Genomic DNA, 26,644 nt, shown 5'->3' with positions numbered 1-26,644 from the left:
AAACTGTCTCATTGCTATATGTTTATCAATAAAACTGTAGAAAAAAAATAAAAAAAAAATAAAAATAAAATGTATCAGTTAGTGCTTCGTGAGGTTGGTTACCTGGTTGGACTAACATGTAAACTGAATCTTTGAAACTTACCATTTTGGAGAAATATTTTCAACTGAATGAATTACTTTAGCAGCTCCTATTGCCAAACCTGTTGTAAGAATAGCTTAGGAAAACATCTTTAAATCTCTTTCTTATCAGAACTCATAGGCTGGTTACAGAGGTCAAGACTGTTCAGTGAATATATATGGGCCCATGTTTGAAGTATCACAAAATTTTGAAGCAAACTGGAGTGAGGTAGATGGTATAATGTAGGAGATATATGGAGACAGGGCTGTAATGATCTCCATTAGAAATAAAAGACTGCAAGTTTGATATTTAGTTAATTTGGTTATTCTCAACACACTCGCACCTTTCTCTGTTACTAGGAGATATCATTATCAAGTGCATAGAAAATAGATTAATTGTGAAATAGCTAATATTGATATTTCAAAAGTTAAACTAGAAAGATGACAGAGAATGCTAACAAGGCGACAATAGAGGCCCTTGATAACTCCAGTATCTTTTCTAAAGTAACAGTTAAAAAAACAAACATTACTTACATAGTTTCAAATAGAAATATTTAACTGTTATACATCGCTGCTAGCTCTGGAACTGAATTTTTCCTAGTGTAATTTTCTAATTTGATGTTTTTTTCTTCCAGAACCAGGGATTGAACTCAGGTCCTTGTGCTTGCTAGGGAAGCACTTATTCTACTGAGCCATTTCCCTGGCCCAAGAAATGCAATTTTCTAGAATTGGAGATAATATATAAAGGGAAAATAAATAGGCTCTCTCAGAGAACTTTGTTCTTCTTTCTGTCAATGCAAGAAGCATTTTCAAATTAAAAAAATAAATATTACATAAGTATCAAATTTAGATTTCAAAGTGGATTCACACAAATTACAGATTTCTTTATTTTCTGTTTGCTTTCCCGTGGTACTGGGGGTCAAACCCAGGGACTTTGTGATGATCTATACCACTACACATTTTCACTTTTTATTTCAGGGCAAGGTCTTGCGAAGTCACTAAGTTGCCCAGGCTGGTATTGCAGTTACAGTCTGCCTACTTGCTCCTCCCACAGTGCTGGGATCACAGGTATGCACCACCATGCCTGGCTTGCTTTTCCTTCTATCTAGGAGATTATATGGATTTTAACTATAAGAAAATCCCTTTACAGAAAGCTTCAGACTAAGCAAAAGTGACCAAAGCCAAAGGAAAGAAAATGACAGCACATATTCTTTCTAAAACAACAAAGAAACAAGTTAAAAATGACTCTTTGCACTGACTCTGACATGAAATGGCTTTGGGGACCAAGATGGATGTGGATGCACCAGGAAAGAAAAACAAAAAAACCAATTGAAAGTTTTACGAAGGGCACAGAAGCTTCTCAGTTTCATCCACCCAGGAGTTAATGATATCACAGAAGACGTGATCATTTGCTGAATGCTGACAGTGGGCTAAGCCGCAGGCAGGGCTCGTCGTACTAGCTTCTCAGACTGCTGCAAAAGGCAGAGAGTTTTCTTTTTTCTATCTTGAACAAGGATCTTAAAATTTCTTACAAAGTGACAACATAGACTTACACAATGTATTTACCATTTATTTTTTTAAAAGAAGAAACATTAATATGCACATGGAGAGAGGGAGAGAGACCCTAAATATGTGTTAACATGTTAACATCCTTCCAATATGAAGTATTTCACTACCTCTCTCTACCCCTGACTCACCTACCACCCTATGTCCTGAAATGATGAAGGGTAGAGCGAATAGGATTTCAAGTTTTGCTGCTGAGAAAGGGACATTTTCTACAACCAGGTCAGTGTTCAAAGGCCTAATGCTGTAAGGAAATGATTGGAAGGGGAGAGGCAGTTCAGGGTTATTAAGTTATTTTAAAATGTTGTCTGGGCTGCTGGTGACCTTTGTGCTGGGAACAGGATGCTGTTTCCCAGGGGGCCAGGATAAGAAGTGATTAGAGAAGCTGTGGAGGAGCTCAGGAATTTGAGGGAAGTTGTACATACCCTACATTGTATGGGAACTCTTACAAAGGAAAATAAAGTAATTTGACCAGGGATATATTTGGGGCCTAGAAAATATTACAAATATGTAACTCATACTGGATTCATTTTTTAAAATTATGTTTATTAGTACAATAATTTAGCTATATATAAAGATCACATTTATCACAGGTGATTTATACCTGTACATGATATATTTTGAGCTTTCCCCCTCAGTCTCCTCTCTCTCTTCAACTCCCTTTACCCTCCCTATTTACAAAGCTTTGTTCCCATTTTATCATTTTTTAAAATTGATCTTTGCCTTCTTTCCATTAACCCTTTCCCCATCCTAGCTCCTCTTTCCTCTTGAACAATTTCTATCTGTTTCATAATATCTATTGTACATTTTGGTCCCTATTTCGTCTTTCAGTTTCACACAACAGGGAGACAATGAAATGTTTACATATGTGTGTATGATTCATTTCATTTAAGAGTATGGTCTCAAGGTACATCCATTTATCTAGAATTGTCTCATTTGTTCTTTTTATGGCTGAGAAATACTCCATTGTATAATAAATAACATATAATTTTATCCACTCCATGGTACTGGCCAAACAACAACAACAAAAACCAGACCTGAAGATCAATAAAACAGAATAGAGGGTGCAGAAACAACTTAAAACCCACTCAGCCACCTTTTCTTTGATGAAGGGACCAAACACATTAACTGGAAGAAAGATATCCTCTTAAATAAATGGTGCTGGAAAAACTGGTTTTCTATATGCCAAAAACTAAAACTAGACCTATGTCTATCACTATGCAACAAAATAAAATCAAAATGGATTCACAAATCTAGTTATTAAAAAAGAAACTCTAAATCTGGTGGAAGAGAAAATAGACAAAATTGTTGAAGACATAGGTATAGGCAAAGATTTCATGAACAAAACTCCAATTATGTGGCAAATAATATAAAAATCAGTAACTGGGCTCTCATTCTACTAAAAATCTTTTGCAAAGCAAAATAAATCACCAACAGAGTTAAAAGACAGCACAGAGAGTGGGAAAACAATTTTAGCCAATTTTCTCCAAAAGACTAATATCTAGAGTATATAAAGAATTGAAAAATCGGAACACCCCAAATTTAAAGATCTTATCAAAGAATAGGCCTCTGAGATGAATGCACACATTTAATTCTACTGAGTTATCTCCCCGGCCCTGCAAGGAAGAAATACAAATGGCAAATATATATATGAACAAATGGTCAACATCACTGGTTATTTGAGAGATGAAAATTTTAATGACACTGAGATTCCATCTCACTCCAGAAAGAATGACTATCACTAAGAAGACAATCAACAACAAATGCTGGCGGGGCTGTGGGGAAAAAGGAACGCTTATTCACTGTTTGTGGGAGTGTAGACTGGTACAACCACTATGGAAATCAGTGTGGAGCTTCCTAAAAAATCCAGGAATAGAAGTCTCATTTGCCACAGGTATTCCCCTTTTGGGTATCTTCCTGAGAGAATTAAAAAAATCATGCCATAATGATATATGAGCATTTATGTTTATAGCAGCACAGTTTATAACAGCCGTATCTTAGAAACAACCCAAATGTCCACCATACTGGATGTATTTCTATGAGTGTTTTCCTAACATCCAGTAGTTTATATCTTGCAGCAGTCAATTAGACTTGAATTGGTTTTAGAGGACAGAGAGAATGCCAGTGGACATTTCCTGAGTACCATTCCTCATATGCTATGAAGTAGCATGGGCATCAGCTTTAGTAAACTATTCAAGTAACAGGGTTGGAATATAGTAGAGCTGGGTTTCAAGTGCAGATGTTTTTGCTGCTAACAGCAATGTTTTTCTCTACCATACCTTTATGCAATAAAGGGTTTGTTCAACAAAGTTAGAAGAAAATGAGGCAATAGCTGAAATAATTTATATCTCTCCTTCTGAGGGAATAGGCTTGAATATTGTGTGGGCTCACCTTCTTAGAAGTATCATGAATGATATGACATAGGGCATATCTATGTTATACCATGTGTATTACTGTAGATTTTTTTATTGTTACCTGCATACATTATATTTTAGCTGTCATATATATATATATCCAACTTTTAGCACTTCATATAACATAAAGATGCTATATGTAGTGTTCTTTCTGTAAGACAAAACACTTTATCATTTATAGCATTCTCCTAATGCACAGTATAAGAGTCCAGCCGCCAAAGTTGATATTACATGCACTGTTCCATGAGACACAGTAGTTGATCAATTTAAAGCTCTATTGAGCACTGGAAAAATAGAAGAAGCCTTATGAATAATACTTAGGAAAAACAAAATATCTCATTTCTATAGAAATATTATCTGGTTCTACTTCCTTGTTATTAATAAGGAAAATCTCAGTCCCAAATGGGCTGAGTTATAGCACAAATGCCATTGTTACATAAAGACTGAAGAGAATCCTTTTGTGTGTGTGTGTGTGTGTGTGTGTGTGTGTGCGCGCAGTACCAGGGATTGAACTCAGGACCCCGCGTTTGCCAGGTAAGTGCTTATTTTACTGAGCTATCTCTTTGGCCCCAAAGAGAATCTTGAACTTTGGTTTTTGGTGGTTCTTGTGGTTAAATTTAAGGCCCTGCACATTTTAGATCTCAGGATTTCGTATGAACTGTTCAGACTTGCACATTAAGGTCTGTCTTAGTGGTACCAAATTACATGAGACACAAGAAAGTTTATCAAAGACTTGGTGCACTTTCTAACATTACAGTTAACGTCTAGAGTGTATGAGAGATATATTCAAGCAATAAATCTACATTGACACATAGTGGCTGGGTGGGTGTGTCTCAGTGGTCCAGTACCTGTTTAGCATGTATATAAGGACCTGATTTGATTTCCAGCAGTGCAAACAGAGCAAAACAAAACACACACACATGAAAAGATCTTCTGAAGGAAAACAGAGAAGAGTCATATTACCGAAAAGCACATAAAATTACTGGTATATGTTCATTTATTAATCCATTCTTTCAAATATTTATGGAACACATGCTGTCTATGAGACAATATGCTAGAAAAAGACAAAGTACCTATCCTCATGTAATCTGTTACTTCATTCAAGGTTATACAAACTGGCTTATCAAACTACAAAAGGAATATCTTTCTTTCTTTCTTTCTTTCTTTCTTTCTTTCTTTCTTTCTTTCTTTTTCTTTCTTTCTTTCTTGCTGATAATGGAAACTAGAGGTCCCCATATGTTAGGCAAGCCCACCATCAAAGGGGTATAGCCTAGTCTGAGGATAGATTTTTTTATGCTCCTATGAGATACAGAAAATATCAGTATCTATACCTCCCAACAAGATCGGCAAAACCAAAGGATAGAATCAATAATCTGTGTAGTACTTTGGCATCTCATTCATTCTCCTTCTGTTAATATGTTATCCTGAGTTGTTTTCATGATTATATCATCATTTAAGGACTACTGCCTATTCCTTCATGGTGGTTAATGAAACTCAGCTAATTTGACCTTTGGAATCATCACACTGTGGAGGAGAAAGCACAGAAGAAGAGAGTGACCTCTAGGTTATCTTTGTGTACTGAAGCCTTTTGAAAAGTCAGAGCACCAGGCTTTTGGCAGCAATTTCAAAAATCTAATTACCCAGAGATATTCAGCAGCATCTTTAAAGACTGACAGCACAAATTAGAGAGATGATTCTGTTATATCCTCTTCATATCATCAATGGTGCTAAATGGTTAAGTAAAAGGTTTAATATTACTTGTCCGTTCCCTCCTGATAAGATTGATGGTTCACTAGGAATCTTCAAGGGCAATATGAAGATTCATTTTCACTCTTCTGGAAAACTGTCACCAACAATTTCTATTTCAAAGTCAACATTCATGAATTCAGAGAATGTCAGACTGAAATGACTTATGATATGTGGTTCAGCCTCCTTGGATGACAGAAGGAGAAACTGAGGCCTAGAGAAGTGATTTGGGATTGATCAGATAGCTAGAAAAGAGAGAAGTTGGAACTAGATTTCAAGTCTTTTGATGTCTGGTCTGCTTCAGATTCCCACAATTTAATTTTGTCAGCTGCTAAAACGTATATTTTTCAGGAAAATATATATTAAAAGGATCTTACCAAAAGCAACACAAAATTAGACATCATAAAATATGTTCATATTGCATGAAAATCTATACCAAAATGCAACCAATTTTCTAACTAAAAGTCAGAAAATACTGGTACAATTTTTAGAATAGACAGACAGGAGTCGGAAATGGAACCCACTTCTTTCCACAGGAGTGGAAATTGGAACCGTTTTCCAAGTCAGATACCACAATCCAGCACTCTTTATAATAGGAGTTCATCTCATTGCCAGAAGATATATCTACCACAAAGCAGTTGATGTAGAGCTATTTAGCATGTTGACTGCTGTTAGTAAGACATGGATAGCTGCTGCTTCCTCTGTATATAATAAATTTAGGTAGCAGAATAGCAATCAATAATTCAGAGGAAAAAATAAAACAGCAAAAACTTTAATTAGAGCATTTCTTGGCACAAACAAGAACTGGAACAAGAAGGAGAGCAAGATATACTGAAAGCAAGAGAAGTATCTGACATCTGAAAACTTGCCTGGAAAGTAGAAGCAGAAGGGATACTGTATAAGAGGGAGATGGTGTAAAGACTCAAGTGCTACCATACCCGAGCAAGGAAACACAAGTTCTAAAAATGAGAACCAGACCCATGAGTTCTCACCAGGAAGTGGACCAATAGGATGGATACAGGACAGCACCAATCCCAAATGATACATTTGGGTTGGTTGGCACAATGCCATGCAGAGATATGGCAAAGGTAGGCCATAGGACGACAGGTGAGTCAGAAAATGAACCAGTCTTGTGGTTAGACATAGCAATGGAAGTAAGAAATGATGAGTTAAAGTGTTAACTTTAGCCAAGGAGGTTTTATGCTGCAATATACTAAGAAGGAACTATCAGAAAGTTGTGAGAAACTCAGAAACAATAAATGGCAGTAGAAACATATCAGAGATTGAGTGGAGAGAAGGGTAAATCAAAGTCATGTCTAGCAAACTATATACAACATCCCAAATAACCAGCAGGAAAAGATAGTCCTGTGGACATGAGTTGCATTTTGAACACTACATATTTTTAAAAAATGAACATTTATTTTCCCACAACCCCGTTTTTCACTCTTCTGTGAAGTGCTTCAGAGATATTTAGAAAGGAACCTGATGAAATGCATTACTGCTGATTGAGTCAGCAGGTTTACTACTGAGTTTCATTAGTAAATTTCTCCCAATATTTAGCAACCACAGCGTCTTTGAAGGAGGAAAAGGACCAGCTTGTCTAAAAATCAAATCCTTCCGAAGAGACAGCTGGCAGAAATGTAAGGTCAAGCAATTCATCTGGTATTTCAGAAAACTAGCAGAAAATCAACCTTCAGCTAGAACTAATATATGTAGAACAGGTTATGACCTCAATTGGTTTCTCCATTTTGGCACCAATGGGAGACAGGGAGCAGCATTTGCTTTCTTCATGAGGGAATGAGACTTTTGAAACAATGCTAACAAATTTAATAACCAATATTTGGGCCCTTCTGGTCATGCTATCCCAAGGAAGATATTACATAGCTGGAAAAGATCCAGAGAAAAGCAGCTAAGATGATAAAGGGAAAAGCTTATCTTTCATTCAAGGACAACTAAAAGACTAAAACAGATTAGAATTTCTCAGACCAGGAAGATGAAAATGAAAAGGGTTATTAGTAGGGGCATGTGTGATTAAATTCAACTCAAGGTAAATATAAATGGATTCACTGAATTCTAAGACATTTAATTGGGGCCAGTCCTTGAGGTTAAATGATGTAAATTCAAGAGAAGTTAAAATATGCCTTGATCTACATAGGAGTTAGTACCAACTATGGAACTTATTTCCAAGACGAGGCCAAGGTAACAAATGGTAAAAGTGTAACGCACCGTTGGATAAACAAACTGCCAATTGATTTACAATACTTCACTAAGGAATGATCATGATGCATTCTAATTCTTAAAATAAAAATTAATAGGTTTACTGGCAAAGCAACTATTGGTGCTTTCATCTGCGACAGAGTTCGGGCTGGTCGCCCTGTTGTTCTGACCCACTGTGATATTTCTTACGGTCTTTTCATGACATCTATGTTGGAACATCCTGCATCCAACTGTGGGATTCCTAAATTTTTATGACAGCCCAGAACACAGAAGAATAATTTTTGAACTCATTAAGAAAGCAAGAGAGTCCCAGCTCTTGGCTCTGTTTGGTTTACCCATATGGGAGCATGCAACATAAAAAGGTGAAAGAAATCATGACAGAATGCAGCAGCTGGTTAAAGGCTATTATATTGAAATTTTCATGAGCCTGACAGTAGGCCAAAAAACTACAAAATGGCAGAGAGCAGAGAAGGCAGTTGTAACAGGTTGAACATTGTTGGTGATTATTTTTTCAGTGGCAATGAAAGCTGTAATCAAATAACTTGAAAGAGATTCTGGCAGAAATAAGAGAGTCCTAAGGGACAGGGAATATGAAAACTGTAACAATGATGTATGCTATGAACTAATAAACTAGACAAACATGTAGTTTGAAGAACCAAAATCGAGGTTCACAGTATCGCAGGAAAAGCTGATGGTGTACTACAGGCACAAACACTGCTTGATTTGCAATCTAAAGCACGAGATGTTGTCAAGGACTTAACACCTGATGGATGAATGCACAACTCAGCAACCAACAATGACATGTGCTATTTGTATGGAAACCTCTTGTTAGATGATTAGTTTTTCCCAGCAGTGAAAAAGGAAAAGTTGTAAAGCATTAAAAAAGATAGCCAGAGAAGACACCTGGTTTTGCAGCTGGGAATCTGTGGTAAAAAATTTTGAATAGAAATCAAGACAAAGAAGATTAAAAAAAAAGGAAATGGGGACCGAAACAGTGTCATTGTAAACTCATTTTTACTGTTATTTTTGAAACAAGAAAAGCATGTCAGATTATGAATAGCATTTACCAGTGTATTAAGCCTACTGAGTCCTACACATCAAGCTAATATACATTAAATACAATGTATTAGACAACAGTAATGGGTAATAATAAAACAGAAATGATATCAATGCATATTTTATACATTAGGGATATAGCTTCGTAGGTAGCATGTGCAAGACCCTGTGTTTGATCCCTGGCACCACACACACAAAACCCAAAATCAAGCCAACAAACAAGCAAAAACTACATTTTACGAATATATGTTCTGCCTATATTACAGCTTACCATTTTAGAGTTCTATTTGAAAATTATATAATATAATCCCAAATTTTTTTTTCAAGACTTTCCTGTACCAATTTTGTTTAAAACACAAATAAGTATTTCCTTTCTGTCATGGCAAATGATTCAAATAAATCCCAAATTTTAAATAGATTATAATTGTACAGAAAATTATTCTCTATAAAGTTTCCCAGATATTCCTTTTTTTTTTTTTTTGGTACCAGGGATCAAACTCAAGACCTTGCTCTTGCCAGGCAAGCACTTACTCAACTGAGCTATCTCCCCAGCCCTCCCAGATATTCTTTAGAAATAAAGTACTTCCTCATTCCAAAGAACTAATCACTTGGAAGTACATAAGGTCTCCATAGTCCTGTTCTACTATTAATTTTCCCTCTCTACTGTATTACATCTCTTACTACTGAGCCAAGGAGAACACTAGGCTTAAATTGTCCAGCAAGCTTTGAGCTCCTGAAAGAGATAACTGGAGTAGATTGAGAGGAAGTGTCTGAAGATAAAGAGTGAAAAATTAATAGATAATAATATATTTTTGGTACTGAGGATTGAACACAAGGCCTTCACAATGAGCTACATCTCTAACTCTTTTACTTTTGGGGTAGGATCTCACTCACTTCCCAGGCTGAGCTTGAACTTGTGCTCCTCCTGTCTCACTCTCCCACAGTGCTGAGATTACAGATGTTCTACACCACATTCAGCTCCTATTCCTTTTTAATAAATAAACACTCATTAAAAGGAACTCATATTCATTGGTTCTGAGAGCTAAAAAGGACTTTAGATGTGAGCTACTCAAATGTATTACTTTATAAATGGGATATCAAGGTTTAAATAGGTTAATGTCTTGCCCAAGATCACATAATTAGCTCAAAATAATGTCAGTGACAAGAACAGAATTTGGGTTTTCTTATTCAAAGACTGATGCCCTTATGGAGCAATGTACTACAATTTCAAGTACGAGGAGCACTAGACTAAAAAGATATGTAAGTTACTCTCAAATTCACCGAGGAGAAGCAAGCGACTAATTCACTTGAAAGGGGGGAATTACAGCTTTTTTGAACTTGTCACATGTTTATTGTCTTGGACTGACCTAATTTTTGGTTCTTTTTGGCAATCCTGGGATCTCTTGTACTATATGTGGATGAGGGAGAAGGTGAATATTTGGCAAAAGGACAGTAGAACTGGGGGAGAGCGAAGGCCAGCTGTAAGACTTAGCACCACATAGGTGCTTGGAGAATAGTGGTGAAGAAACTTGGAGAATAATGGTGAAGAAAAACAATGTAGTGCATGTCTAAATCAACATGTTATTTAATAAAACATGATTTAAATAGGTATTAAAAACATGAGTCACAAAATGGAACAATTCGGTGTAATAAAAATAATTAATTTAAAAGGTAGGAAAATTGAAGAAATCAAAGCATGTTAAAGGGAGAATTTTTAAAAATTAGGAAAGAGATGGGGCCAGGGAGATAGCTCAGTTGAGTAAGTGTTTGCCTGGCAAATGCAAGGTCCTGAGTTTGATCCCTGGTACAAAAAAAAAAAAAAATTAGGAGAGAGAACTGATATGGAAAAATTTATTTATTTATTTTGGCGGAACCGGGGATTGAACTCAAGCCCTTGCGCTTGCCAGGGAATTATTTATTCCACTGAGCCATCTCTCTGGCCCTGACATGGAAAAAATTAATAAGACAAAGGGTAGGGGCCAGGGAGATAGCATAGGCACATGCCCTGGCAAGCACAAGGTCCTGAGTTCAGTCTCCAGGATGGCGAAGAAAGAAAAAAGACAAAGGTGAGACCACTTCTGACACAACATGTCTCTCCTTAAAAAACCATTCACCCCCATTCTTTTGAGTTAACAAAATCATATTTCTTGAGAATTGTAGTAATGAAGGTCTAGGACTAATATTATTTCTTTAGAACTGAATTATGAAGAATTAATGGGTAGGAGAATAAAAACAGACTCAATAAGAGATGGCAGGCTGAAAAAATGGGAAAGCATTTAGTATTTGTAGTCAACCCAGACTCTTGGCAAAAGCAAGTTCAAAGACTTCAGTTGGTACTGAAGATTTTCCTGAGCCTGATTAACTCTAATTGTCGGGGTAGCCAACTTAAAGTTAAAGTTAAGTTAGACTCAATCACATGATTGATGTGAGACTGGAAAGGTATTATACCAATGCAATATCCTTGCTCCTTTCTCTTTCATGTCAAACCTATATATCATAATTTCTATTTCACAGAATATCTTTCCCTTGACTTGAGTCCTTTACTGACATGAATGGTCCCAGCAAACAGTACTACTCTGACTAGGCAACAACAACTGACTGTTACATATAAGAAACAAGTATATCAGTTCCACAAATCAGGGGGTACTGTTGCCTGCCTTTGGGATAGATGAAGTATTCATCCACTTAAAACACTTTGTGTACATATAACTGCAGAAATCTTCCACATCTGCCTGAAAAAGAAATGTAGGAAGCCCCTCAAAATATTTTTTTCCGGGCAATATTCACTCTCACTAACAACAGTATTGTCTAGAGATTTTTGTCCTATGGTAAAAAATATATTCCCCCCCAAAAGCTCTCACATCATATATACTTGATTAAATGATTTTTTTCCTTAAAAGCAGTTCCCTGTTGTATTAGCAAATTTGCAGAGCTAATTTTAGCACAAGTTTACTATCCAAACATCCTGGAGGAAGAAAGAAATAGGCGATACAGATGAAGGTAATGTATTTTTCTAAAAGATTAATTTGTGAAAATATACATTTTAGCCACAATATGCTCCTTGAAGAATATGACTCTTGCAACTTACTTTATATAGTAGGGCACTTTGTTCGGTGAGATGGCTCTCTCCCAGGGACCCTGGACAGAAGCTGAAAAAGAGGGGAGGGAGGCAAGGAGGTCAAATTCACCACAAACAGGAAAGACAACATTAATCTCCAGAATTACAATTTTACACTGATATTGGTCTGTTTGCTCAGTTGCCCATGAAGATAGGATGGATTAACCTGCTGTTCTGAAATTTCTGTCCTAGTCTAAGTGAAATTGAACTCATTCAGGCACAAAGGTAGACACAAAGAGTTGGGGGGCTTTCTAGTGCTAAACCTATAGAAGAGATAAGAAACAGAGGAAGTAGCCTGACAGGTTTTCTCTTTTGTGTCTCCACTAGGTGCTTTTCTTATAAAACTTTCTGTTGCTGCTTCTTGATATCTTTTTCTATGTGACTGACTAGGTTTATTAGTTCAGTAGCTGAAACATCCCTCTGTGTTTATGTATATTTTTCGATTTACATTTTAAGTTATTGAAACTAAAGTACTGTGCTCATCACCTTGGTATGCTTGTTTTTCTTTTTATTTGGCTTAATGGAGATCCAAACTTAAAAAGAAGGAGAGAGATTCCAAATTCATTTGCCAATCATATGTTTAGTTGGTGCTTCAAAATGATCAGTATAATCTTCTTTTTCTACGGGGGTGGTGAAGGTACCAGACCAGTGCCACTGAAACATGCCACTGAGATACAACCCCAGCTCCAAGCATGATCTTGCAAGACAGAAGCAATAGTGACAGAATTGCATCTGATATCAAAGAGTAATAAAAGTTTCGCATACTTTATGTAGCCCAGTGCTTATCTGTGTAGATGTGCATGTGTGTGTGTGTTTTGTGTGTGTATGTGTGTGTGTATACATGTGTGTGTGCACATGCACATGTGTTTGTGCTATACATCCTTAGATTTCACTTTATTGTGTTTGGGTCAAACCAATTATTTTTTAAGCTTTTTCAAGATGGCCATGGATACACTGCATGTGTGAGGGGAGTCTTGCTAACCTGCACAGGCTAGCTTTGAACTCTGATCCTCTTGTTCTAGCCTCCTGAGTAGCTGGGATTACAGGTGAGCACATTGTGTGTTGTTTTTCAGCCTTTTCAAAAATGCTTAGGTTGTAGGGCTTAAAACATTTTTTTTTTACTTTACTCTAGCTGAACCTCTAAAAATACTTTTATATACTTTTTGGTGAGATTTTTTTTCTTTCTTTAAAACAAAATAATTAAATTTAGAAGGCAGTATAACATTTCCTCAACAGTAAAATCTTCCTCCTAAATATGGTTTTAAGACTGGAGTTTTAGAAAACATAGGCTATCATCCAAGATAGAAACATAAGAAGTATAATTATTAACAGTTAGCAATTTTATGCGTATGTATATTTTTATGATTTTTTCTTTGTCCCACTAATGACTGGAAGCTCGGCGGATGTTGATCATTATTTCCGCCTATGAAAAGCTTTCTTCTAAATTAGTCTCTCAGTAAATTCACTTTGCAGCATATTGAGATGTAGGAAGACGTCAAAGCTAATATATCCTTGACTACACTGTATAATATGAAAGAACAGCTTCTAATAAAAGTTAACTTCACCTACTGCCAGACAATTGAATGGTAATGAAACTGCAGCTTCTTTGTTTTACATAGAATAATGGATTGAATCACGCAACCTTTAACCAGACGTGCTGCTTTGTACCTTGGAGATATATCATTTGAATGATATAGGAAATAGATTAGTATTTAACTGCTAATTATGCTTTTTCATTTTGGTAGACAGAGATGCTGAATATGGAGAAAGAAGACATTTAGCTGTTGCTGTGAAGTAGCCCCTTACCTTGAGTTTTCCTGTCCTTTGTCTATTCCTTTCTTTTCTATTCCATTGCTTTTCCTTCTTCCCCTTTCATCCCTGACTCTCCTTTTCTTTCCCAATTCTCCTCTTGCTCTATATTTCTTCTCAAGAACAGAGCTTTTCTGTCTCTGTCTCCATTAATTCACAGAGTAAATAAGAGCTGATTTAAGAACTTGGACTGTACCCTCTAACCCACCTGGTCATAGTCTGATGTTATGGAATTCTAAAAACCCAAGCCCTCTCTCTGCTTGCAAGCAGAGCAGAAAGTCAGAAATCATAGTTCCTGGCTGTTTGGTATACTTTTTCCTTAAAATTAGTGTCATAAAGGGAAGAGAACTCCGGAGAGTTCTTCGTCCAGCCCTCACTGGCTGTGAATGCCAAGCTTACAAATGCCCACAACAGGAAAAGAAAGGCTATTCTTTCCTTAAAGTTCTGTATGGACTGAGGTGTCACAATTTTCTATCTCTCTTTTTCCAGTTCTTTATCATTCTGATGGTCCAGAAATTAAATATGATTCTGAGGATGCCAGATATGTCTTTCAGTAGCAGAAGAGCCAGTTTGACTCCCTACACTTTTCCTAAGTAGCTCTCCACTCTGCAGTCTGTGTGGTCCAGCTAAGGAGATTTTGTCTGAAGAAAGCCACCTTCAAGTGGATAGCTATACATCAGCAAGAAACAGGAGAGTCCATGGTGGCCGGCTGAGGTAATAGCAAGACCTACCCAGAGGATATACAGTTCACTTTGTGTTGTCAAACATTAAAGGGAAAACAATTCCTGTTATATGCTAGAGGAATCATCAGAATATGCTTGAACTAAGTGGTTGCAAAGATTTAAAAATAATTTTTCATAAATTATTAGTGCCATGTTAAGAATTTCTATGTTTTTGTAACTGGAGTGCAAATCTTTTGTCTTTAAAATAAAAAGACCTGTCTTCTGTCTTTATGTATAGCTATCAAATTGGTCCAATGCTAAGATTCAGTACATTTTTCTTCCATAAACGATGTTTTTCCCCTTTGACTCATAGTTTCTAAATTCACTAAAGCAACTGTTTTGCAGTCATCATTTGAAACCCTGAAATTTTACACTCAGCAATGTCCTGGAGGCAATAAAAAAAAGAAAAATAATAGCAGCCTCCTCCCCATTCTGCCCTGCCCCATTGCCACCTCAGGCACACACACTACTAGTTTTAGAAATAACACACCACTGTAGGCTGGTTCTGCGGGATCAGACTCAGTGCTTCTCCCCAAGAGACTGTTAAAGGGTTGTTGGTAATTTCATCTGGGGCTACCAGATGACTCTGGTCTTGCCTCTATTCAAACTTCAGTCAAATACATGGTAACTCTCATAAATGTGCCTTCACAATTATTTCATTTCTTGCAGTAGTGCCGACGTCAACAACAGCTGTTTCTTATCTCAGTGCACCAGTAGAAGCTTGTTATCTTTCACAAAGCTATCCTACGTAATACACCCACATATCTTTTGTGCCTGGTGTGTCCATTTTTAGTAGTCCATCAAAAGCAGATTTATTGGCAAATACTTTTTATATGACACCAGCCTGTCCTTTGGTATTTTCTTATACAGATGTTTCTATAACCACAACATGTAGTTCCAGTGCAGCTTTGTGATTCAGATTCTCCAGTGTAAAAATCATTCATTATCGTAAAGCACCAGCACCATGGGGTATTGTCTATTGAATTTAAATAGTAAACTACACATGAATTTATTTATTCCAACACTGACCTCTGAATTTCCCCTTGCGTTAAAATGCAGTACATTATTAAGAGCAAGAAAGGGTAGCAATTCTACACACAAATGCTTTTCCTCCCTTGAGATGACAGAATTCAATACAGCGCTCAAGGTGGTTCTGGAAATCACAAATGCGGGCTACACTAGAGGAAGTTCTAATTTCAACCATGTTTTAATGCATGAACAGAATGTGCCAAGCGAGGCACCCCAGTGTTAAGCCATATTTTAATCGACACGGGGCCTCACCAGAAAATTAGAAAGAATGCAAATGTTATTTAAACTATGACAAAAGAGCACTCTCTGGAATTCCAACCAAACACATTCATCAATCTTTCTACTTTTCCCCTAATCGGGTGGACCTGGAGCTTGATAACATAGCTGGATCCAAAAAAAAGTGGGCAAAGGTCGAGAAAAATAAAATGTGTACTATAGCTGCTACTGAAGGTAAAATAGATAACTCACTTCTGAGGTTAAAAACTCATCATTGTTATTATTACGATGATGATTATTAGTCACTGGTACTTGACTTCTCCAAAATATACAAATTCTAATACTGTTTTTATGGACACATTCTATATTGGTACAGTAAAAAATGTTTCTTCATCTTCTCCCCACTATCCCCCCACCCTATCTGCCAGGAACTAACTTTTTGTGTCTGTCTCTGCCTCTATCTCTGTCTCTGTCTCTATCTCTATCTGTCTTTGTCTGTCTTGTCCTTCTCTCTGTCTGTCTGTTTCTCTCTCTCTCTCTCTCTCTCTCTCTCTCTCTCTCTCTCTCTCTCTCTCTGTCCTTTCTTCCTTTTTTATGAGACAGGGTCTCACTGCATAGTTCAGGCTGCCTTAAACTCACTGTGTAACTCAGGCTGGTTTTGAAGTCACCGTGGTCCTCCTACCTCAGCCTCCCAAGTGCTGGGATTACAAGTGAGTGCAACCATGCCTAGCTTCCCCTAGGAGATTTAGAAACATATTTTTTTTTCCTAAATGCTATACCCTCCATGAAATTTTAATTCTACAGATACACTGTGTTTGTGTTTATGTGCTTTTGTGTTTTACACAACAAAAGAGTACTTTTAAAGAAATTCTCTAAGAACCAAATTTTGCCCTCTTTGGGACTAACTCATTCCCACAGAGAACAATTGATCTAGAGGAGGTAGGGCAGGGGGGAAAAATAAGGAGCTATTAAAAGTCTCGTGTGCCTAAACATAACCTAAACTAGCTCGATTGGTGCTCATGATAACTTCTGAGGTAGGTATGGTTTTTATTTTACAAATTGTGAAACAATTATGATTACATGAAATAGCATGTCTAGGTTTTAAATCAGCAAGCAATACATCCTAATTTTGGTTGATTACACAAAATGAAGTTATATAGATGATTCAAGAAGGAGAAAACAAACATTGCACGTCTACTGTGCAGCCTGGACTACATATTACTTAATGAAATCTTCCCAAATATATAGGGAAGTCATGCTATTTTCCTATCATGGAGGAAGAAGCCTGGGCTCCAGAAAGTTTACTACACTCACTGAGCTCACACAGCTAGTCGAAAGTGCACCCAGAATTACAACCAGATCTGTCTAGTCTCTGAACTTTATTATGTGGGGCACATAACAAGTATGTAATGAATATTTGTCAAAAACTCTGTGAAAATAAATAAATATTGAGTGATTATAACATCATCTAATCTAAGTTCTATGTATTGCATTTGATTTCTACATTTATCTTTTACATTATTTCTACCAAAACATTTTCCAGGACCTTCTTGAACAACTTCATGATCACCATATTGTTTTTTGTTTCCTTTTGTGGTACTGGGATCAAGCCTAGGGAGCTCTCTCATAGAGGAACATAGCATTTCTTTTCATTTATCCAATTTTGAGACAAGGTCTTGCTAAGTTACTCAGGCTGTCCTCAAACTTGTGATCCTACAATCTGAGCCTCCCAAATAGCTTGGATGACAAACATATACCTCTGAGCTGGGCCATCGTTACCACGGTGTAAAGGAGCTCTTTTGAATTTCCAAAAATCTCTTGTGATTACTAGTAACAACTTCTTTTATTCTGGTCAAAATCTGTCTCCATGTGGTCTGTAATTTCCACCCTGAGTTCTGTTCTAAGTGTCCAAAATAAATGATCTGTTTGGTTCTGAGAAGCTAATTTCAAAGAAGCTAAAATGAGACTTATTTGCACTTGCTGAAAACAAAAACAGAGCCCCAGTTCCTAAAAAAACAAAACAACACCTAATAGCACTTTACTGTTTATGAAACAAATTTTTACCGAGCAACTGCTTTTGTGCTAGACACAGAAAAAGTGTTCATGCTACTGCAGTGAATAAGAAAGACACAGTTGTAGATCTGCAGGTGCAGCCAATGGTAGAGCACTTGTGTAGCATATGCAAGGCCTGGATTTGATCTCTAGCACTACAAATAAAGGACATATTTCCTGCTATTTTGCACATAATTTTGGTTTTAAGGGGTATTTTTTATTGAGTATATCTCCATTCAAGCATTCAAGTCAACCAACTGGAACTTACTGAATGTGCAATTTGTACTCAGACTCATGCTAGGCACTTGCAGGTAAGGGTAAAGTAGGGTGAAGTATGGTGGGGGAAGAGGCCTTACAATGTCCCGTGCCATTTCAGATTTTCTTACTTAAATAGTATTGGCTTTTAGAAGAATATAACCTATAATAGAACATAACTTACAATGTCTGTATGGTCCTAACAGGAAAGAGATGCCACATTCAAATTAGGTGAGGAGAGTCTAATTAAAGGGCTGTTCCTAGAGATGCACACAGGATCTAGGGAAATCATAAAGCATAGTATTAAAAATGAGGAGCCATTTTGCATGTGTAGTGGATATAAAGAGTCACAGAACAGGGCCATTGAGCAAGAGAAGCAGGCAGGGATGGAACCAAGGGAAGACGCATCTTCACCTCATTCTCTATCTTCCCCATCCCTGCTATGGAGATCTACTGGCTGAACCCAATTTGAAGCTAAGAAGGCTAGGGACTCTATGTATGTGGATCTCATTGCCAGCCCACAGAGAAATGCAGGGAAGTGGGGAACATGGGTGAGGATAGGGAAAGTGCAGATACCTCCTCATGGTCTCACTATGGCAACAATCTTGGACCTTCTGCAGGCTCTCCCAGCTAAGCCTAGAGAGCACTGACAGATACACTGCTCCAAAGTACTGTTTGGAACACAGAATTTTCCATATTCAACCATCTCCCATAGTTCCTCTGTGTATAAACTAATTTAAAAATTCCTTTTTTTATTATCCAAGGTCCTTGCCAACCTTACTTTATCTCATTTCTTTATCCCCAGTCCTTTTGTACAAGGTCCCAGTGCTTCTCATCTATGCTTTGGGAAATTGTAAAGAGTGATTAAGACAGTTGTTAATTATTCCCAGACTTTTCTTTAGTAGCTGTCCCTCCTTAGCTGCAGTTTTCATTTCTGTAATTCCAGTGACTCATAGTCAACTGTGGTGTGAATATATTACATAGAAAATTTTAAAAATAAGCAATTCATAAGTTTTAAATTGCATGCTGTTTTGAGTAGTGTGATGAAATCTGATGCTGCTTGACTGTATTCTACTTGGCACAATACATCTGAGATTAACCCATATTGTTGTGTGTATCAATGATTTTTTCATTTTAACAGCTAAGGAACATTCTATTACGTGTGTGTGTGTGTGTGTGTGTGTGTGTGTGTGTGTGTGTTATAGCGTACTTGGCCATTGAATTTTTGACTGATAGGCTGTTTCCAGTTGGTGGTAATAAAAAATGAAGCTGGTGTTAACATTTGTGCCCAGGTTTTGTGCAAGCATAAGTTTTTATTTTTCTAAGGTGAATATTTAAGAGTGGGCTTGCTTTTTTATAATAGATTTTTAATGGCTGAACAATATTCCATTAATAGATGTACCATAATTTACTGAAGACATTCTCTCTTTCAGAACATTTTAAGTTTTTTCCAGTTTTTTGTCATTATGAAAAAGGCCACAATGGACATCTTTTTATGCAAATCTTTGCACATAATTTGTTAATTTTCTTATGGAAGGTTACTAGAAATATACTCACCTAATTTAAAGGCTATGAGCATTTAAAACACACATTATATGAATTATACTCCTGCTAGAAGTCTTTCTTTATTGATCCATGTGGCAAAATAAGAATTTATTTTCCACAGATCAATGATAATTTGTTGGTATAGTTCTTAAGACATATTAGATACACTCGTGATTCAGTGAATTATTGAGAATATGCCTTTCACAATCCCTCTTTGCTTGATAAGCTGTAAATGCTGTGAATTTAGAAAGGCACTCAGCACATCAGACTTTTGTTTTAAAGCTCAACCTATTATCTTGATCTCAATGCACAGAGCACAGAATCAGAATGGTATTTGAGTCCTATCTTGACCATCACTTCATGATCTTAAGCACAGTTGCTTCTTCCCTGAGCCGTGTGCAAAATGAGAATAATCATATCTTCCTCCCTAAAATGGCATCAGGATAAAATATTAGAATCAACATGAAATTGGTTCATAAAATGTTAATTACTATACAAATAATGCATATAATCATATACTTATGAGATGTTATATAAATGATAATTATAGAATCAACTTCCTTGCCTCAATTGAGAAGTATTTGTTTTTATCCCTTGAATCCACTCCTGACTACTATTGATGTACCACACATAGTATAAAGTATGTCAGAAAATGGCCTTTTAATACGGTCTAACTGAGAGGGCTTAGGGTTCTTTTCTGCATCTCTATCTTCTTAGACCACCGGCATCTGCCAACTAGATTTTTTCATCAGTACCAATGATAAACAGATTTGTTTACATTTTATACAGTGGAAAACAGAAGGCCATAAACTATTTTAGCATTAAAAAATCTCCACGATAAAAAGGCAAGGCGTTCACTCTGAATCAGAAGTAGGAAAGTAACGCTGAGAGACAAGGCATAAGTGAATTTGTGTCCAGAGGCAGTGAGAAGTCACAAGCGACCCATATTTTTAAGACTTAGTTACTAGGCAGTCGAGGGGTTTCATTGGCAGAAAAATAAGCTGAGAAGTAAATTTTGAGAAGTGATTATTTATGTTAAAATGCTTGAAAGGAGAATCTTTTCATCAATATTTGAGGACAAGACTACAATAATAGAGCTAACACTGTAAGAATAGCGTTGGACTATTTAAGGAAGGCAGCCTGTAAAAAAGGCGCACTGTACAACACATTTTCAAAAAATGGGGTATCAGTCACCCTTAAACAAGAAAGAAATTCTACCATTTGTGATACTATGGATGGGTCTAGAAGATACAGCAAGGAGTCAGTCTGTCTGAGGGATGAATACTGAATGACTTCACTTAAAGGAGGTATCTTAAAATAATCCCCCTTACAGAAACAGAAAATGAAATGATGGTCGTGGACATTGGGGATAAAGAAATGGGGACATGTTTCTCAATGGGTGTAAAGTCTCAGTTATGTGAGATGAATGAACTGTGTAGGGTAAAGTGTTGTACATTTCAAATTTTAACAGGATATATTTCATCACACACACACACACACACACAAGCAAAGGGATATAGGAAATTGCTTTCTGTATGATTTTTATTTTCTATTGATGTGATACATATAGTTCTTGTAAGCATAGTAATGTTTTTTGTCATTTTTCTGAAAGACCAAGTTAAATTTAACACTTTTTAAAACAGTAAATTAAAATAAGAATGGTGCTTTGTATGTCTGTATCATATATCAAAAGTAAAGATTCAATGAAAAGTTTAAGATCACTTACTAAACTTTCAAAGATGGGAAGATTTTCCATAAAGATTTCAACAGCAGAGACAGATGGGCTACATTCCAGAGGGGAAGGTCACAAGAGTGATGAATGAGACCTCTAATGTCTGCCATAGCTGTGAAAATCTTTATGGCTAACTAAAATTCCTCACGAATAACAACCTGTAAATATTATATGAGCTGTCAGAGAACGCTGAGCTCTGAGACCATTGCACATGGTGAACAGAATACCACACCATGGGATTCGTCAGTAGATTGCCAAGTCATTTAGAATAACAGGCTTACATTTGATCTTGGAAGTCAAGAGTTCATACTAAACTACTTGGCAAGGTGACTGAGTTGCAGAGATAACACTGCATGTAATATCCTGCGCTGCTGGCTGCATAATATCACAAAGTCTAAGAAGCTGTACTCAGTGGCATTACTTGTGCAAGAAAGTTTCCTTCAAATTGGCTTCCAGAAAAACTGAGAACCTCATCACTATTATTAGGAGAGTAAGAAAGAAATTAAGCCTCAGAAGGTCAGATAGGGAGATAAGCTTCTATATGCATAAGGCCTTGACTAAGTTCTGTTCTTGGAATTTCTGAATAAATTTGAACAGAAGTGGTTGACTTTATTACAGAGCACTTTCCTCTAGGTAATGGTGGTTACAGTCTCTGGGCCATCTGGGTTAAGTCAGGTTACTAACAAGTCAGTGCAATATTGCCAGGTGCCTTTAGTGTCTCTCCAGATGTGCTTTTAAGAGACGGCAGGCAGTCAACACCATTTGCTGAATGCTCTCTGTGTGAAAGGTATTGTATTAGGCACCAGGGAAATTTCAAGGAAGTAAAATTGGCAACCTGAGACATCAGGGAGCAACTTGGATATTAAAAAACCAAATGACTGTAGACGAGATATACATCCTGTTAGAAAGCAAGATGATAAGAGTAAGAAAGAGCTAAGGCTATGACAGCAATTAAAGGAACAAGAGGGTGGGAGAGATTGGATTTTGGTCCTGTTCTTGACCCCACTGTAAAACAAACATGCATACTTCAGCTATAGCTTCATGGCGAACACAGTGTGTGTCTCAGCTCCTTGACCTTGGCTGCCCAGGAGACTTGCTTTACAGATATGATGTGCATAGAGACCTGTCCTTTTATGCCCTGGCAATCTGCCATGAGAACATGCCCTAGGGGGTTTCTGATCCTTCAACCTGGGCCTTAAAACCCAACATGTTTAGAGATAATTTAAATTGAACTCACAGCCTGGAGGCAAACCCAGCCAACCTGTAGCATGAAGCAACACTTTCCAGTCAAGTTTTCTCTAGATTCTAAGCATGAGAATAGAAGTTTTGTGCTATGGAAATAAGAAGCAAGCCACCTGATTTACAGGGTGCTTTGTGATCACTATCATTGTCTGCAAAAGTTACTGAGAGGGAGAGAGAAAAGAGAAAAGATCAAAGGGATTAAAGAATAGATAATATTGTCAAGCCAGCCTGCTCTATTGGTTTAGCTACTTCTACTATCATTCAAATATGAGTGAGATTTATCTCTCTAAGTCTATGCCCTTGAGACTATGGGTTATCACTTGCTAGTTCCTGGAAACCCTTCTCAAAAGCCAACAGTCCATATTGGTTTCCAAGTATGAACCTGAATATGCTATTGAAATGCTCTGGTCTCAGTTTTTTCTGCTGTGAAATGGAGACAATAATAAATCTTATTTTACAAGGCTATTGTAAGGATTAAATAGGTTGATCCATATAAAAATCCTTCAGTGTTAAGAGAATAAAGTCTTGGGCTGGGGAGTTGCTCAGTAGAATAAGTGATTGCCTGGCAATTGCAGGGTCCTGAGTTCAAACCCTGATACCACAAAAAAAAAAAGTTAAAAAGAAAAAAGAGAATGAAGTCTAAATATATCTTATCTATTCTTACTGCTATCCTTATTACCATTATGATGCATACAGTGAGTTAGTGGGATAGTTATCCCATGAACTAACCTCACGTCAATGTAAGGAATCCCTGGATAATCAGAAAAATGAGACAGATTCTGTGATTCTTTTTTTTTTTTTCAGAACTAGGGATTGAACTCAGGCCCTTGTGCTTGCCAGGGAAGCACTTAGTCCACTGAGCCATCTCCCCGGCCCCAAATTCTGTGATTCTAAAGTGAAATTGTTACTCACAAAAGCATGAGCCCAGGAAACAGCTCAAGGAAATAAACCTTCTTCTTTTATTTCTAGCCATTATTTGTTACTTCAAAATAATTTTATGCGGTTCTCAGAGTAGTACAACATGAAAGGAGATAAATCTTCCTTTTGGCATCTTGAAGCTGGAGTCCACTACGAAAATCAACTGTCTTTTATCATTTTGCATCAGCATTGCTTAGGAATTCAAAGCAAATAGATAAGTATTTTTAGAAAGAAATCAAACCAACTGGACATTTGCAGTTTAATTTGCATGTTCAGTTCTGATTTCTAAGTTAAATTTCACTTTACTGAACTTACTATCTTTCTTCTTATCCTGTTTAAATTAGTGTGAATGTTTTGTTATATGAACATTCTGACCTGAAATTACATACTGTCCTGTTTAAGATATAAGCCTTAATACCCTGTATTTTCCCCTAAGACAGCAACGTCCTTGTGAGTTTTTATTTAAGGAGCCAAAAATAGCTAAAGATCCAGCTCAATGCTGTTTCTCTTCTCCTAATGCTTCTAATAGATAAATCTACTCCAGACCTCCCAGCCCAAGCTTTTGAATGAGTTTATCTCCCCTGATAGCCAGCCTAGATCAAGTTCTACAACAAAAACTCTGTTATGGTTGGGATTTAGTGTGTCCCTGAAAGATTCATGTGTAAGAGGTGTAGTCCTCAGTGTGGCAGTATTGAGATGGTGGAATCTTTAAAGGATGAAGCCTAGTGGGAACTAGGCTAGCTCTCATGCGACCCTGCTTTGTTTTCAAGTGTGTTGTTACATGTTATGATTTGTGTCTGTACGGTCCTCCTAAAGCCCCATGCAGCCATGAGGGGGGTAGCTATTTGCCAGTAGCTGAATCTAGAGCCTCTGATAGGTTCACTGCATAGTACTAGGATTGGGGGTATGAATGTTACACCGCTAGGGCTGGTAATCTGCATACAACTTAAGGGAGGAAAGGAGGTTCACTTCTCTCTCTTTTGTGCTTGCTGCTTTTGCTGACTTCTATCTGCCACAAACAGTTGCCCCTCTGCCATGCCACCCTGCCATGGAGCTGATGGATTATGGGCCAAAACCTCTACAAACTGCCAGCTAAATCAACCTTTCCCTGTTTAACTTGGGTGCTAGGTATTTTGTCCCAGCAATTAGATAGAAGTAACTAGGGCATTACAGAACAGCAAAAGCAGCTCATCTTTGACTGGCTCCCTTATCTGGCATGTGATCTCTATCATATTACAGTGGGAATAGTTTGGCAAGTGCCCAGCTGTGCGTTCAATCAAGGCGCATCCTGCATCTATGTACAGTGCATTATGCCAGATGTGAGAGATGCTCCTGCTAGTGTAAGCTACATTCACCAGGTGATATAGCTAAGGGAGCCTACACTGGAGGCTTTGCCAATAAGATTGCCTGATGTGTGTGTTTTAGCCTCAAAAATTGTGAGCTAAATAAATCTCTTTTCTTTATAAAGTACCAAGTTTCAGGTAGTCTGTTTTGGCAGCTGAAAACAGACTAAAATAAATTTACTTTTTATGTTTGGAGAATAAGTTCCTTCTGTCCTTAGCTCACACCACAAATGAACTCATTTTTTTCTTATTCTGTTTTTTCCCAGACATTTTTGGCTCAGTCTTTCTCTTTCACATCAAATTGTCCCCATGTTGACTAATCTTTCAATTATTCTCTTTTGTCTGCCTATTTCTATCTCATTAAAACATTAGCACTCTCTAAAACCTATATTTATATTCATTAAACATACATAAGAAATCCCTTTTCTGAACAAAAGGGCTATAAGGAGACTACTCATAAAATTGGGAAACAGAATATTTATCATATCAGAATAGCTAGGAGAAATGGAGAACCTGATTTCTTGTTACAGAATGCATGTGTAACTCTTGCTTATTGAAATCAAGGACCAAGCAATTAGAAGCATTCTTTGCTCGAATCCTATCAGATGAAATATACTCTGCCTTGGGGATAACATGCATTAATACTGGTCAAGATAAAGCATCTTATTTCCTTCACTGCAGAATTACATTCCTTTTCTACTCTGCTGCAGCAACCACCCTTTACCATCACTAAGGAAGTTTTTTTCTTTTACTTTTTTGGCAGTGCAAATTGAACTCAGGACCTTGTGCTTTCCAGTCTTTTTCTTTTTTATAGGTTTATCTATATCATTTAGAATCTGAGTGTCCCAAGACTAGAATTCTGTCACTATCCTTATATTTGAAGTGCTTAGTGTTGGAAAATAAATACATCAATGAATGATATATAGTCTCACAGCCAGCAAAAATGTTCTAGGTACATGTCACTTCTTAGCGTACAAACCTAAGCCTTCCTTTCTCACTAAAAATAAATTCCAAAGGGATTAAGCACACACAATAAGCTCCAACCTGCTAAGGCCTTTGTTGCTCACCTCACCACAGCCAGGAAGCAGAGAGCAAGCAGAGAAGCCAGCGCAGAAGGGTCCAGGGCCAAGGTGTGCATTGGCCTGACTCCCCAGCCACATGTGCATATGTGGAAGTTGACAATCAAGATGAATCATCGCATCCCCAAAATATGCCCCATCTTAGGGCCTTTGCCTTTCCTGTTTCCTCTGCCAGGAACATTTGGCACCCAATATCTACCTGGTTTATCTCTTTTCTACTTAAATAGTCACTGTCCCTGACCACTCCATTTTAAAAGTCCCCTTCCAGGTGGTGAATGAAGGCAAGAGATAGAAAAATGAATATTGCTGGACTGTCCTGCTTCAAGGTTGTATATGGTTAGATTTTTGGACTTATGTGCAAACATAAGAAATATAAACTTCTTTATACCTATTTTTAATATATATTCTAATTTTTAAATGTTTTTTCATCATATTCTATAGGGACTTAAAGTTCAACATGTTAATACTTGA

At 37.1% G+C, this 26,644-nt stretch overlaps 1 protein-coding gene across 4 annotated transcripts in view; it reads right to left on the bottom strand.

Annotated features, from left to right (window-relative positions):
• The window catches only part of Dmd (dystrophin), a 1,613,500-nt gene that overhangs the window by 205,964 nt on the left and 1,380,892 nt on the right, over window positions 1-26,644 (bottom strand). For all 4 annotated transcript variants that reach the window (XM_023715436.1, XM_023715435.1, XM_023715434.1 and 1 more), the window contains one exon: window positions 12,202-12,262. In XM_023715436.1, the coding sequence (XP_023571204.1) occupies window positions 12,202-12,262 (61 nt within the window). The remainder of the gene's footprint in view (window positions 1-12,201; window positions 12,263-26,644) is intronic.

The sequence above is a fragment of the Octodon degus genome, unplaced genomic scaffold, assembly GCF_000260255.1.
Source record: "Octodon degus isolate 3935 unplaced genomic scaffold, OctDeg1.0 scaffold00041, whole genome shotgun sequence".
Classification (NCBI taxonomy): Eukaryota; Metazoa; Chordata; class Mammalia; order Rodentia; family Octodontidae; genus Octodon; species Octodon degus.
Note: the sequence above shows the minus strand (reverse complement) of the source record. Positions and strands in the feature narration are given on the sequence as shown.